The sequence below is a fragment of the Lissotriton vulgaris genome, chromosome 1_1 (genome assembly GCF_964263255.1).
Source record: "Lissotriton vulgaris chromosome 1_1, aLisVul1.2, whole genome shotgun sequence".
Classification (NCBI taxonomy): domain Eukaryota; kingdom Metazoa; phylum Chordata; class Amphibia; order Caudata; family Salamandridae; genus Lissotriton; species Lissotriton vulgaris.
In genome coordinates, this window is record NC_141685.1 from 593802685 (window position 1) to 593818631 (window position 15947).

Here is a 15947-nt window from a genome sequence, read left to right on the forward strand (position 1 = left end):
CGCTCCTCTGCCTTAGCGGAGGAGCCGCCACTGGGGGACAGACCAAGACGTCTGACATTCTTACAGTGCATGCATATCTCTTACATACAGGGACTTAAATAAGTCAAAACCATGCCACTCAATTACTTATAGTTATACCAAGCTTTGGTCCTTTGTTTCCCTTCATTTGCAATTACATCTAGGTGTGAGGTTCCTGATGGATCCTAGCCAGGATATTTGAAGTAATGGTGGCATGAAGGTCCTTTAACTTAGGCCTTTGCTTTTTTGGGCCAGCTGGAATGTAAAATAAAACAGCCTGCACACTGTTCCTCAGGACAAAAGCAGGCAATGAGCAGGCGCTGCTGAATGTGGCCAGTGGTCTAAAAATTACACAAAGACGAGTTCAGCATATTTCTGTAGGGTACAGCATCTTGGAAGTGTGTACAGCGTCCACCCTGTGAAAAAAGTGGTTGGAGTCTAACCCCAACTTGTGCCCTGGCCACCATACATTGTCACAGAGGAGTTCAGTCAATGTTCTAGCCCAAAAAAATTCCCGAAATATAATAAACAATGGAGCAAAGCAGAATCAGAAAATATATTATATATAATATTCATGTGAAACTGTAAATGATTAATCCATTTCAAAATACACTTTAACAGCAAAACAAATCAAATCTTACCCAGTGATATTATCACTATTAATGAAAGTGCTATTTAAAGGCATAAATTATATTTTTCAATGTAAATAAAGTGAAACAATACACAACATCTTACCAGCAATTTGTACAAGGATGACCGTTATAGTTCATATTCATAAACCAATATAAAAATATATTGTTAATTTCAAGTCCTCATGCAGTCAGCCAGCTGACTCTACCCCGTTACAGTTAGCCCATGTTCAACAATCAGAAGAAAAAAAGAGCATTTCAGAAAACATATCCATTGTAAATCCTTGCTTGCTGGTTAACGTTGAATATTGACTTCTTAAAGTGCCAGTGTTTGTTTCTAGAAAGCAGGAATGTCTTCCTGCAGCAAGTTGTCAATTAATCAGTATCGAATCATCATCGAATCCTCGTCTGCAAAGAAGACATTTACAAATTAGAATCATTTTCATACAATTGTAATTTTTGCCTTATTTATATTAAAGGTTACCTACATCCCTCTTTGCAGTAATTCAGTTCATAAAATATCAACAGAAACCCCTACCTCATTAACATTGAAAGCTGCAAACATGTAGCAAAAAAAGTACCAACTTGTAAAATAGCACATTTGGTTTCATTAATTTTAGAAAGCCATTAGTGCCGTGTATTTAGAAGATGCAGATGAACATTGTTTACATGACCAAATTTAGATGTGAAGTCATTTTCTTTGTGCACTGTTTGAGGGAAGCCAAGGTTTTCCTTGTTTTGTGCTCTAAGCTACAGACCGCGTTAGTTGTCTGTATTCAGGCCTATGGCTTCCAATAAATAACATATACTTAAAGTGTAATTTCTTCCGACTGAATAGCTTTATTGACTGTCTCACTTCGATGTGATTGATTCGATTGCCAGCCTCCCATTCTTGGGTTTGACCTGTTCAGGAGCATTTCATTCTCAGTGTTTTGATTCCTCTACTGGCATCAGACCGTGCTTGCAGTGCATGGGTGTGGGGGTGTGGGTATGGGGGTATTTTCGCTCACTCTTTCCCTCCTCCATCCCCCTTTACATCCCTCAATCGATGTCCTCTTGCCTTCAACATATTCCTTTTAATTGACCTTTTTACAGCTGCCATACTATTGACGATCCACTATCTGAAAATTATTTTTTTAAATCTCCAAGATGACATGTACACGCATGCATGGTGGGCATTTAGGAATGGGTTTTGTTTCTTTAAAAAAAATCCCATTCAAAGATGGCCACTGCAGATTCATATGCATCCACAGTGGCATTCTATGAATTGGATATGTTAAAATAGAAAAACAAGTATTAAAAGATGGCCAATGCAGATGAGCATATAATGCTTTTGTTTTGTGTAAGAGAGACACCAGGAATGCACATGCATCAACAGTAGCCATCTTTGAACAGAATATGTTAAAAGATAACATGAATTTGAAGATGGCTGCTGTGGATGCAAGTGCACCTGCGGGGCCAACTCAGGCAGCATTTAATTGTTTTACAATGCCATTGAAAGATAGGCGCCTCGAATACATGCGTTTTTAGGTCTCGACTGACACAGCGCATTCGCTGGCCTGGCGAGACATTTAGTGAGTGGGCTTTAGAAATCAGACCACAAGCTTTTGCTTGTGGCCTAAAGCTTGCGGTTAGGCACGCCAGCACGCGCACAACCGCCTTCTGGCTTTTCTCACGCTTGCTCTCCCAAGCGTCTCATTTCGCCCCTACCCCACCACTGAGCCCCTCTGGAGGCAGCAAGCAGATAATACAATTAACAGCAGACTTCATCCACACTGTGAAATCTTTGGGCACGTTCACTTCTGATACCAGAATAGGCGAGTAAAATAAATCAGGCGCTGGTAACGTTTACACTACACCCTTGTGCATTTCTGAAAATATTAAACATGGTGTTTATTAGAAATAAAGTTTAAATGCCTCACATTTCCCAACTAAACATCGTTCTATTCTCGTAATAAGGCCAACCTTGCTGATTTGTAGGTCTCAAAAGTTACAAAAACAAAATTTGCATTCACAGGATTTGTTTAATAATACTTCGGTTAATACAATTCAGTCACCAAACAGTGATCTTCAATAAACAAAATGCAGGAAATACAATTTGTCATGTTATTTATTCACAATTTTAAAAAGCTGAAATATGGCAACGTACATACTACTCCAATATTTGCACTAAATTATCAGTAGTACAAAAACACTTTTCGCTCCTTCATATGGAGCAGTGTAAAGACCATATATCACATTCTATTTTGAATATCAGTGAACCCATTTGAGGTCATAACAATGATCTTTATATTTGCAAAACAGTGTTTAACTGTCGACGTTTCGGTCCCCCGCTGGTCTGTACAATCCTTGGGACCATCATCAGGATGGACAAGTTGCACATCAATATCTACAAATAAATACAATCAAAAAGAAGGAAAAACCTTAAATTCCCTGCATATGAGGTATCGTCTACTCACTTTAAAACCAACCAAGTGATCAGCACCCAAAGTGTTTCCCAGAAAATAGCCCATAATAATACATGTGGGGAGTGTGCTAGAAACCAATCAGTTATAATAACCTTTTAATACCCAAACTTAAATTATACAGTAACTTTACCAATCACTTCTCCACGTAACTTTATTGTCCTCTCATCTACTGGACATAGGGAATACAATATAGCGCAAAGCTAATATCAGTATCCTCAGTAATGGTACAACAATAACACAGCCATAGGAAAGTAGCCTCTAAATACTTACAAAAATTGCCAATGTCTTTAATATGATCTGTAAAAGTCAACAGAATCATAATTATATACCCCTCTCTGACTGTCCTTACTCATCTAAAGTGCAAACACCCCAAAAAAGTGCATGTGAAAGGTCTAGTAACCATACTTACACCGAGGCTCCACATTAGCGTGTCAATCGCCTGAAAATCAAAAATGTACCGAAGTAATAACTCTTTGTGGCCCGACAGGCATTCAAATCATATGAACAAATAAATTCAGCGGGAGCCTTACGTATAAATCGACTTACTTTAACAGTTGGGGTTCTCCACGTTCTATATCCGTGTACTGCCAGTTACAATCAGGCAAATACGCCAAACCGGCTTACCGTGACCCTTAACCTCACTCGAGGAAGATCACGTGGGATCTACTCTAAACATCACAGCCATCTTTGAATGTTAATCGTGCTCTGTGGGTAATACTCAATCACCACATCAATGCCTTTCAACTGCTGGTAAAGTCTGTATTCAAGATAGCTATTTCTATGCTGCGCCAATTCCAATCAACTCATCCTATTTGTACATTAAATGCGACCAAATTCGAACGTCGTAAAGAACGGCGCCATTTTGGAACGGTATATAGGTCCGTATTTAACACGGATTATTCCTATATCAATGCATACCATAAAGTATCCCTAGCAAAAAGGCTTCTGTTTTTAAAAAAAATGACTTCTCACTAGTTAGACAGGCAGTAATTTAAACAGGCAATAACTCTTGCTGTATCTTGATGAAGTAACAGCCCATAGGTACCAATTCATCTCCTGTACCAAAAGACCAATGTACACACTAAAAACTGATGTCCTAATTATAGCGTGGCCAAAGTATGCCATTCAAATTACAGAATTCAATCCCTGTTCCACTGATTTGCACCTCCAGATCCACTTGTTTTCTTTCAAGGTGAGTAGACGATCTACATTGTGATGGCGTATGGTACAAAAAAAAAAAGATTTGTAGGTCTCAGCTGAAAAAGTACATGCACCATCTTTTACAAGACATGTTTATTTTCCCCCATAGTGGGCGCCATTACCATTACATGGCGTCATAGACACTCATTTGCTTGCTTCTTTTAAGTCAGCTGGCGTAGGTTTACATCCTCTGTGTGTGTTTGTCTCTCTACTGGAGCATGAGTGCATTTTTGGGTCCTTCCACTTCTCATTTTTTAGGTGCTACTTTTTTGTTAATATTTTAAGCACCCTACCAAAGTGCGTGCTTTTCAGCTTCCCCCCTCGTGTATTCCTCCGCCCTCGGTGTTAACACAATAAGCCTGACCACCCACGTGCTTCGAGCATTTTGTGTTGCAAGTATGTTCAAAGAGGCATGGTAATACCATTAATTTAGAATTTACCATGATATTACTGAAGGGAGGGAGGGCTTGTTCATTATATTTTTGAAATGTACAGGATATCTAACCGAACAGCGAACAGATTGAGGTGCTGTGGCCAGGTTCTCAGAAAAGCAAACACTATGTAGGCAGTTGCAAGGCTTACAATTTGACCTAAAATGTATTATGCAACAGTTAGTAATATGCAGTGCCATCTGCAAACTATTTTTAGTTCTCCTACTTCTTCACTGCCCACTCTACATTGTCTTCCTTTCACTCCTGGCTTCTCCCTCAGTGTGTTTGTATTACATTTGCAGGTACCCGTGTGTTGCTCCATCTTCCTTGCCTTTACTCATGTCAGTCAATGCTCCTTGCCTTCATCACTCTTCGGATACTCAGTCCGACTCTCCTTGTTGTCAATCTTGCTTCCATTCCATTTCCTTGCTACAGAAGAAATATGTTTACCTGTCCACCTGCCCTTTTTCTTTATTGTCTTCCTCCTCATTGTTTCTGTTTCCTTCTATGTAGTATCTTACTTTTTTTCTGGACTTCCCTGGTGTAGATTCCTGGTGTTTCCTTTACAGTATGTTCCTTATTATTTTGTTGAACAGCACTTGTGTGAACGTAGTTTATATAATCATTGCTTGCATTTTGAGGTTTCCCTTTGTAGTCTAATGCATCAGTTCGTTTCTGACCAGATGTGAGTAATTAGACATAAAATATGCTGTATGGATGGGCAGGCTGTGAACTAATGAATTCTGTGTAGAGTTTCTGGTATGCCATTGATCTGTAATTCGCTAGACTTTTTAGTGATGGTGACATCTTTGCATAGATCTTGCCAGCTGTATTTTGGTTCTATTTCCACACAACAGCTCATGAACTTGGGTTTATCTTATTTTGAGGATCATCCTGGTGAATGCTTGGTGGTTTCAGATGCACGTTTGTGCTTGCTCAGTTGAGTACGGTGAATTTTAGGAAGTAGTGCCTATCCACTGCATAACCATATTCCCGTTAGGACAGCAGATGTCGTTATCTTTCACATTGCTCTTACCCACAACTATAACAGAAGAAGCATAGGCATAGCCAATAGGTCTGGCCTTTTGGACCTTATAAATGTTTAGCCATGCAACAGTTGATGTTGTTGCACCAAGGATATTGTGCTGGATAACTAAACACTTATAATGTCCCTCAGGCGAGACAAAGGGTTGTTGTGGTTGGTATCTAACAGAAGAAACATTGACAACGCCAGAGGTTTCATGGCTGAGACGAATTGGATTGCCAATGCTTCTTTACACAGAGACAAGAGCACTTTTTGGGATGTCTACAATTTATTTTTAGCTTATAACTTTACAAAATACACTGAAATGCCCTGATATATCTAAATCAACAGTCTCTGGCCAATAAATCACTTCAGAAATGACCATGTGAACAGAATGGTCTCTACAAGGGTGCACTATACCAGCCAATGTCTCAGTTTTGCCATTGTTGTGAATTACTCAAAGTGATGTAAGCTTAGTGATCTGATAGGAGCACACTATTTGCTCATTTGGTATTAGCACCTTAAATGCAGGCAACAGAAATTCCCACAATATTGTTAGTGGCGGGAAAATTACTAGTTTCCAGGGTACCAATGCTGCTACACACAGCCTACTCTAAACATCTCCTTGTGCTGTGAGATGCAACTAGAAATGTCTTCACTAAATTAGGCAACAGCCATTACCACCATCTATAGGTCCCTGTTTTCATGCTTCCTGCATTTCTCACCACAATGGACTCGGTTATTTAAAGAAAACATTTTTATTGGCATTTTCTTTCAGGAAGAAAAAAAGATAATATAAACTTTGCATATATAATTAGGCATTACGTTAAGGAAATACAATGCAGTTGGGTATATAGTTCAGAGGGAGGTATACATCTCTGGGTTAGTGTCCAACAAAATTACATTGTATTCGCCGGATATAGCGATACAAAGGTACATTCAGTGCCTAATTCTCGTGTTATGCCGTAGGGGAGTCTTGATTATTGTCATCTAGTAGACATCTCATTGCTTTATGGTAAAACATAGTAAAACGTAAAACATATTAATTGTTAGACCCGACACCCTTGGCGTGGTTTTGCCCCATCTTTTTGCCTCTGCCTCCTGTATTTTTATGCTGTGCTGGATTTCGTTTTTTGCTGGTTTAGATGCTTTGGACACTCTGCCACTGCTGATCAGTTTCAGAGTGTAAGTGCTACCTATGTAAATTGTCATATTGATTGGGTATACCTGATTGGCATATTTGTATCACCATGAAGTCCCTAGTAAAGTGCACTGTGTGTACCAGGGGTGGTGATGACAGATGCTACTAGTGGGTCTGCAGCGCAGATTACGCCACCCACATAAGTAGCCCTAAAATGGTGTCTCAGGCCTGCCGGCGCAGCGCCTGTGTGCAGTCAGTGTCCGCCTGGCCAGTGTCCCCCTGGCTGGGCCTAACCCTTCCCTGTCTGTGCACATCAGTCACCCCTATGGAAGGCTCAAGGTACCCCCCTGGGCAGGGTGCAGTGTATGGGTAAGGTAGAGCTTGTACTAGTGCAGGTAACATGCTCTGGTAGTGAGCAGCAGCCATTTTGTGTGCTCACTGCTGCAAGGTTATCTTGCTCCATAGATTAACATGGGGGAGGCTGGTCGCAATGGATACCAGCCTATCTTCCCATAGGAACAAGATTGGACATAAGTGATTGACATCCCTGAACTCAGAATTTAATAACGCATCTTTTAGGAAAGGTTGTTTTTAAATTCTGTGTTTGAAAATAGTACTTCTAGAAAGTGGCTGTTCTCTTGTCAAACCTTTCTGTGTGCCTGGGACTGCTTGTGGATTAACTGTCTGGTTTGAGGGTGACAGGGGCTGCAGAGCCCCCAGGAGGATGTCTGAGTCAGCCCGTGGATGAAAGGCTGCATCTGCTGCCAGAGAAGTGGGAGGAGATAGCACCTGGGAGTGACTAGGGCTGTGCCTGCCTGACCACAATGCTGGCTCCACCTCCCGCTGGGCGACTGTCACCTCTGTCTCTGATACTGAAAGAAAGAAGGAAGCCAGGAAGCCCAAGGGCTTCAGCAACACCCAGAACTGGTTTAGACCGGGCTCAGGGCCCACTTGTACAAAGACTTCAAAGACTTTTTGGGGTACAAGATAAGGACCCCTGACAACAGAAAATTAGATTCTACAATCAAGAGGAACCTCTGCTGGAAGAAGGACTGCTGGAGAACTGAAGGAAAATTGCCTTGCTGTGTGCTCTAAGGGCTGACCTGTTCTGCTGACCAACTGAAGCTGAGGAGAGGAGGGACTTTGCTGTGTGCTGTGAACCTGCCTGCAGACCTAAATAGACTTTGCTGTGTGCTGTGTCTTCTAACTGAATCTCCAAGGGCCTGAGAAGAGCTGGCCTCCTGTCTGGGAACCCAGGGTCAAAAGGTTCCACTGTAACTGAACTATGCCAGAAATCGTGCTTTAACTTCTTCTGAGAGAGGGGCTTGCAACGGTGGCCGTGGAGGAAGATAGTCGTGCTCATCGGCACGTTTTAGCAGAGGATAGGAGGTTGATTGTGCTTTCCTCCGTGAACTACTCCTCAGCAGGAGGGGTGGCTCCACAAGCACTCTGCTCGCCTCTGGCTACGTGAAAAGCCCTTGCCGCCTGTTCACCGCCACTGCCCGGGCTTGGAATCTCCACAATCAACATCTCTAGCTACACGAAGCCGCGGCCGAGAAATCGAAGGGGCCGCTTGGTTGTCAGCGAGAGGCTCTCCCGAAGCGCCGCACTGCCATTGGCGGGCTGTGGGAGGCTTGTCTGACAAAGCCACGACGTGATTGGGCCAGTTGAGGAAAGCTGTGACGTCACGAAGGGGGCTCGTCTGCCAAGCCGCAACGTGGTTAGGCCGCTGCGTGGAATGGACGCCTGAAGCCGTCGGGAGCTGTGTGCAGATTGCCGAAGCCAGGGGAGACTGACCTGACCTCGCCAAGGGAGCAACGTGAGTACTTTCTGCCCCTGGCCTGTTGTCCCTGCGCAGGAGCGCCGAGCTAGCTCCCCGCCGCTCCCAGAGGATTTGAGAGCGGGCGGAGGGCTGCTGGGACCAGCCCGGGCTGGGAGAAAGTCTGTCCTGCTCGGCAAGGAGGTGCCTGAATAGCCCACGGTGAGGCGCGTTCGCCTTGCTCTGGCCCAGTGAATCGAAGGGCTCATCAGTGAAGTGAATTACACGCTGGCATTTATTTCACCACTCGTTTTAAGAGCTAATTTGAAATAAGTCAGTAGCATTATTTTTAATACTGATTTAAGAGACTTGAGACTATTTTTGTATAATAAGAACTTCCTAAAGACAAGTGCAACCATCAAGATTAAGTGCAACCTTTCACTAAAGAAGCAACTATAGTGTACTGTTGATTTTTTTTACTGCTGCAATTAGATAAAGTTATATTTTTATAAATATACTTACCTGTGTGGTCTCAGTTTGTGGTGGATTGGGGATCATTGTGTGTGTTAAGTGCATTTACTATACACATTGCCTTGGGGATAAGCCTGTCTGCTCGAGCCAAGCTACCTAGAGGGTGAGCAGGGGTTATCTACTGTGTGTATTTCCTTCACCCTGACTAGAAGCAAGGGTCCCTACTTGGTCTAAGGTACTTACCTCTGCCAACTAGAGACCCCCAGATCTAACATTAATCAATCAAACAATGAAGCATTCAGAGGTCAGGTATCTAGTTAGTCATCGCAAATTCCATTACTCCATGAATGGCTACACACCAATTTAATACAATTCTCCACTTGTATTAAAGAGCTGTACTTTTGTTCTAGATCAGGGTTTTCAAATTGTGGGGGTCTCCTAAGAAGGGGCCCTAGTCTTCTCTATATACACAGGCGCCTGCTGCTCCGATAAGCCGGCACTTACCCCATTCTCCAGTTAGTAGGGAACTCTTTACTCTATGCTGCAGACCATGTATTCCACCCAGGATGGAGACTGGGTGGGAGAATTAATCGATTCGGGGGCATGGGGGTGCCGAGCAGGTTCCCTCTTGCATCTGCTGATCAAATTTGCTTCCTTTACTATGCTCCCATCACCCCTCCTGTGCTAATCTGGCCTGTTAAAAGGGGGGGGAGTCTGAATATCGAATGTTCAGAGACCTCTTTAATGGGTCTCCAGGTCTGCCAGTCATCCTGCGACACTCACTGGGCCCCCGTAGAGGGCCCAACCTCACTGCCATCTTTTTCTGAGTCCCCTTCTTACAGCAGTGGAGAAAAATATGTTGGCTGGAGGATCAAGGGTCTTGGTCCTTGGCTCTTCGAGGGGTGTTGAGACGCTCTGGGCAGGGCGGTGCCTGAGAATGATGCACTCCGGGCACCGGGGTTTAATCCAATTCTCTGGTATGCCGCTGACTCTCACCGGACCACTGTCTCGCCGGGCCTCGGTCTTGCCCCCAAACTCCCTCACCATGCATTTCAGGCAGTCTGGGCAGAGACCACGCACACGCACTGCTTCTTCACCCCGTTTTGGGGCATATTGCTTCTCTTGCACCGGGACACTGGTTAATGCCGGCAGTACCTGCGAGGTGTAAAGGCCAAGGCCGGAGGAATATTCCTGGATGCCATCCTCTCAGTTCAGTTATCGTTTTCTGTGCATTGGCCCCCGACTCTCATATGTCTGGCTAGGCCACTCTAACACAGCTCCGGGAGCTCATTCCAATGCCTCGGCTAGACTAGCATAGCCGTCTCCTTGGTGACTGCAAGGCAGTACCAGAAATAGTCTGCTTTGAGAGAGCCACCAATTACGGTCTCGTTACTTGCTAGAACAGGATTTCTGCTAGGCCGGTACCAAGCCCAGATCTCACAGGTTATCCATAATGGAAGTCTTGGCCACGCACCAAGCCATTTAGCTACTTGAAGTATTTGTTTCAACATCAAAACGTGTGTTGAAATATTGATGGAGGGCATCCTGACTTTGTGTGCTTCAGATTTACCTCTTCACTCCATCGGGGAGTAAATTTGATGGCTGGAAGTTGTAGCAGCTACTGTGGTGTCAGTGATCTGACAGTCATGGATACATTAATTTGTAACTGGCATAGCCTCACCTAGAAAGTGCTGCCAAAAAGATACAAAACATGCAAAGAACATCAACTCCAAGTTGAGGATAATTAGACTCTTGCCTTGAGAATAACTATCTGGCAACGTTGCAAGTTCCATTGAATTTTCTCATGTGTGTTGTTCAAACCTGGTGTTTGCAGACAATCCTGACCCTGTACCCTGTGATGGTTTGTGACACACTGATATTCAAAATGAGATGACAGCAACAAAGACAAATATCCACGGTGATTTAACATCTGTAGTGTGGAAAATAATATTCTGAGGATCAGTTTTGAGGAGCTTAAAACTGTTGTGTGTGAATTAAAAGCAGATAAAGAACTTGGTCCTAATCTGACTCCTACCAATAATGATCGTATACTCTGAAGTTTGAACCTCATTTGTAGTCCAGATTATAAGAGTACTTTTGAAAACCTCTATTATTCATCTTTTTAAACAAAAATGTGTAGGAAAATGCTTTGCTTCACATCATCACCCCCAATTTTTGGACTGATGACGATTTGTTTGACTGTGCATTGGGGCTCTGCTACCCAGGCCCCAATGCATGGGCTCCGACCCCGTAAAGACGCCGAAATTGGCGACACTATTTGGCATATTTAACATACCTATAGGGGTAGGGTTACCCTAGAAACTTTTTCCCCATTGGTTAGGGAACGGCAGGGAGTCACCCCAACCCAGAGTCTAGTGCAAGGCATAAATGTGGCACCGCTGGGCACCCTTTCCACAACTCTACTGGACCTGTGGAAGACAAAGACTGCACCTGCTGTTGAAGACCAGTCCCAAGGGATGGACCTTCTACTACTTGTATCCAGGTCAAAGAAGTGGACTCCAAGGGTCAGCTGGCCGACCTCCTGTTAAGCTACATTGGCGCAATAGCTGCAAGAAGCCTAGTTTCCTGAAAGAGCCTAGCTGACCTGATTCAACTGGACCTGCCCTGGACCCTTCTGGTCGAGAGTCCTGACCTCCCCCTCCCAAGTGCTTTTCCTGGGGTCCTGGAAACATAGGCTGGCGTCAGAGTGTACTTCTCCTGCCCAAACCTAGAAACCTTTTCAAGACCTTATGCCTGGAGAACAGTTGTGGGACTGAGATCAACCTGCCAGCCAATCCACTGAAGGTGCATTGCCAGTAGGCCTGACTTTGGCGTGGGTCCCGGCATATTGCTCTCCGCAGCTGCAAATTGGACTCAGAGGGCCCAATGCTGACCGGCAGACACGGCTCAACCCTCTTTGGGTACAGCCTGCAACTTTGCCCTGTTGAGCTAATCTGACTTCCAGAAAGGAGTCCAAGTCTAAAAGCAGTAATCTTCATCAGGCCCACCTTCGCGCAGCTGTTAATCGGGGTCTTCCTGGACACAACTTCAGACTAAAACATCTGGGAGCTGTTCCTTCATCAACTTCTTCACTGAGACTTTGTCCTTCAACAACCATCTGTTGACAAGCCCATCTTCAGGTACAGCCCGCAGCCATGCCAATCTGAGGACTCTACCTTCTCAGAAAAGTTCCAAGTCTGAAGTTAACTCTTTGACTTGCTCTAGCCCCGTCCTCATATCTGAAACGCACTTTATCACGGTCAACTTTAAATCTTACCTTTGTTCTGGTCTAGTGTAATCAGTTGCTTGTGGTTGGGGCTTTGTGCTTTAAAAACGTTCCTCTCTGGTTCCACTTATTTAAGTTTTTATTGTTTTGGTATCATTTTGTTGATTAAGGTATTCTCTATTGTCATAAATTGGAGTAGAATTTTTAGTGTGTTATGTTTTTTGACTTTTTAAATGTTTTGACACTTCTAAATGCTGCACACATTTTATGTTATGCTTGTCTGCTCTGTGCTATAGCTACCAGGGGCTGAGTTCAGGTTTAAATTACTGAAACTTTTACTGGACCTAACAAGAATAGTATCATTACTACTCTCACAAAATGCAATCATAATTCTAAAATCCACAAAGGGGCAAGAATCAACCCAGCTGAATTAATAGTTCTATCCTTTCCTAAAGTCACAAGTAAAATATTCAGAACCAGGTTCATAACTGGAAGGACAAAGACAGCATTTCAAATAATGCACATCAAACAGTGTACATTATTTTTACTAACTATTGTATAAATCCTATAAGTGCATTTGATCTAATCAATCATCAAAATCTTTGGTTAATAAAACATTGCGCTGAGCTCACGTAGAGAAGGGCGTCCCCACCAGCACTCAAATAAAAATCAAAAGCGTAATACTTTTTAATCTAAAGTTCCTTCTGGTCTTCATTTATCATCATTTATTTTTCATTTTGCATTTTTCTTGACAAATTCCTGTGTTATTCCATCATAACAACAGTTTTAAAATTCACTTCTACGAAAAAGACCTCCTCTGGGCACTCAACCCGGGCCCACGCTGTGACAAGTTAGAGGGCTGCATTGGACAAACTGCTCTTCAATGTAAGGCCTGTAAATTAGCTATATCTGAGCCACGTCTACTTAGACACAAAGCTACCAGAAGTAACCAGGCCTCGCTCACTATCTCCCAGCTCAATGTCAGGTCCTTGGTAAAACACCATGCGGAGGTAAAAACGCTTCTGATAGACGAGAACCCAGACATTATGTTCTTGTATGAAACCTGGCTTAGGGATGAACTAACCAGCATCCCCAATCTAACGTTACCGGATGGGTTCTCTATGACCTATATCAATAGAGCCTCTAGGGGAGGCGGCATTGCCGCCATCTATAGAACTTCCTTCACCTGCTCATTTTTAAAGGAAAACATTACTGGCTGTGAATGCGCGCGCTTTAAAATCTCCACTAGCCCTCACTTCTCCCTTTCTGGCCTTTTTATCTATAGACCCCGGGGCCTTCCTCGAAATTCATAGAGGAGTTCCTAGAGACAGCCCATGCACTGATCACTAGCTCCGCTAATTTCACGATCCTAGGGGACCTTAACCTCCACCTAGATGACATCTCGGACACTAATATCAGTAATCTTCTAGCGGACCTAACAGCCCTGCAGCTGACCCCTCTCATACAATCCTCCACGCATGTCGCTGGTCACATACTTGACCCGGTCTTCACCAACATTCCAGAAGCCAGAGCTGATCCTCCTAAGCCCATGGCCTCGACTGATCACTCCCTTGTCACATTTGCAATTCCGGTCGCCATCCCACCCAACAGAACGGCACCCGCCTCCGGTCTGAAACGGCCCTGGCACAAACTCCATAATATGGACCTCTCTGCCAGCTTAGGCGAACCAAACTTTGAGTGTACAAACTACATTGACACGTCGTATGCTGCCTTCCTAGATTGGATCACCAAGGGACTGGACTCTATTATACCGGCCAAATGGACTAAAGGACGTAACACCCCCTCCAACCCTTGGTACGACGAGAAATTGAAATTACTTAGGAAAGAATGCAAGAGAGCAGAACGACACTGGAGGAAAGACTACAACCACGAGGACAAAAACTCATACCTGGCCGTTCTCAAAGCATACCACAAAGCTATACGCGCTGCTCGTGCAGCCTTCTATGCTAAGGAGATCAGTTCCAGCCCCAACCCCACGAAAACTATTTTTAAAATAGTCCAAAAACTACAAAACGGTGGCAACCCTGCCTCATATATCTCCTCAACTCAGCAGTGTGAAGACCTCGCCACTTTCTTTACTGAAAAGGTGAGGAAGATTTACAACTCCTTCACACACAACCCCTCAGATCGCACCAGCTCTCCCAACGCCCCTGCCTGCCAGCTATCTCGCATGAGGATCTAGCTAAATTCTGCAGGAAGGTGAAATCCGGTGCCCCTTCAGATCCTATGAGACCAGTCCATTTTCTGGGAGCTTTGGACTTCTTCCTCCCATCTCTGACCTCGCCCCTCAATCTCTCCTTCTCTTCGGCCACAGTACCCATTTGCTGGAAACAGGCCTGGGTCACTCCCATTATTAAAAAACCCACCCTAGACCCCACAAAACCGGAGAACTACAGGCCCGTCTCACAGTTCCCCTGGGTGTCCAAACTAGCAGAGGCTCATGCGAACACCGTACTAAATGACCATATGGCGGGAAATAACATCTTGGACCCCTCCCAACACGGGTTTAGGCCGGGGCATAGTACGGAGTCCGCACTCCTTTCCACCACTGAACACCTGCGGAGGATCATGGACACCGGTCAGAGTGCTGAGCTGATACTGCTCGATCTCAGCGCAGCTTTTGATACGGTCTCCCATGATATCCTTCTAAGACGCCTGGAAAGCATTGGGATCCAGGACCTGGCACTGGAATGGTTCCGATCGTTACTTACGAGCAGGTCCTTCCGGGTGTCAGCTCCCCCATTTATCTCCCAACCACAAGCTATAGGCCAAGGAGTCCCGCAGGGCTCTGCCCTCAGTCCATCCCTTTTTAACTTGTACATGCAGCCTCTTGCGGAAGTGGCCAAAAAATGGGATCTCACACTGGTGTCGTACGCCGACGACACAGTTGGTAATCACCCTCAATGAGGCGCCCTCCCCCGACGCCACAAGATTTAGGGATGGATTGGCCGCCGTCGCCAACTGGATGACTGCAAACTGTCTTCAACTTAATGCAGGAAGAACCGAGGTGCTGCTCCTGGGCAAGAACCCCAGTTGCTGGAGTGACCTCTGGTGGCCCCCCTTATTGGGCCCAGCCCCCCCCCCCCAAAATCTCTGGCAAAAAACCTAGGAGTATGGTTAGACTCAGCGCTCAACTACCAGACCCACACCAAAAAAGTAGCCGCGACTTGTATTGGGCTGCTGAGAAGCCTTAATCCCTTTCTAGGCTTCTTCGACCCTAAAACGCGGCAGCTCATCGTCCAATCCACCATCCTTGCCCGGTTGGACTACGCGAGTGTCCTGTTACTAGGCGCGAACAAGGCTGAGACCACGAGATTTCAGTGAATACAGAACTCTGCGGCCAGGGCAATAGTAGGCCTTCCTAGAAGGTGCTCCGCGAGAGCTACCATTCACAGACTTCACTGGCTGCCCGTGGAAGCCCGCTTCCAATTTAAAGCCCTCACCATTGCCTTCAAAATTCTTAAAACTGAAGGCCCCGAACTCCTACGCTCGCTGATAATACCCTACATCCCCCAACGCAACCTTTGTTCTATGGGGCAACACCTAGTTTTGGTTCCCC

At 44.6% G+C, this 15947-nt stretch overlaps 1 protein-coding gene across 1 annotated transcript in view; it reads right to left on the reverse strand.

Annotated features, from left to right (window-relative positions):
* Nucleotides 1–557: 557 nt before the first annotated feature.
* The window catches only part of MCOLN2 (mucolipin TRP cation channel 2), a 416948-nt gene continuing 401558 nt past the window's right edge, over nt 558–15947 (reverse strand). Inside the window, exon 14 of the mRNA XM_086954049.1 lies at nt 558–1055. Coding sequence (XP_086810175.1) covers nt 1019–1055 — 37 coding nt within the window. The 3' untranslated portion in view covers nt 558–1018. The remainder of the gene's footprint in view (nt 1056–15947) is intronic.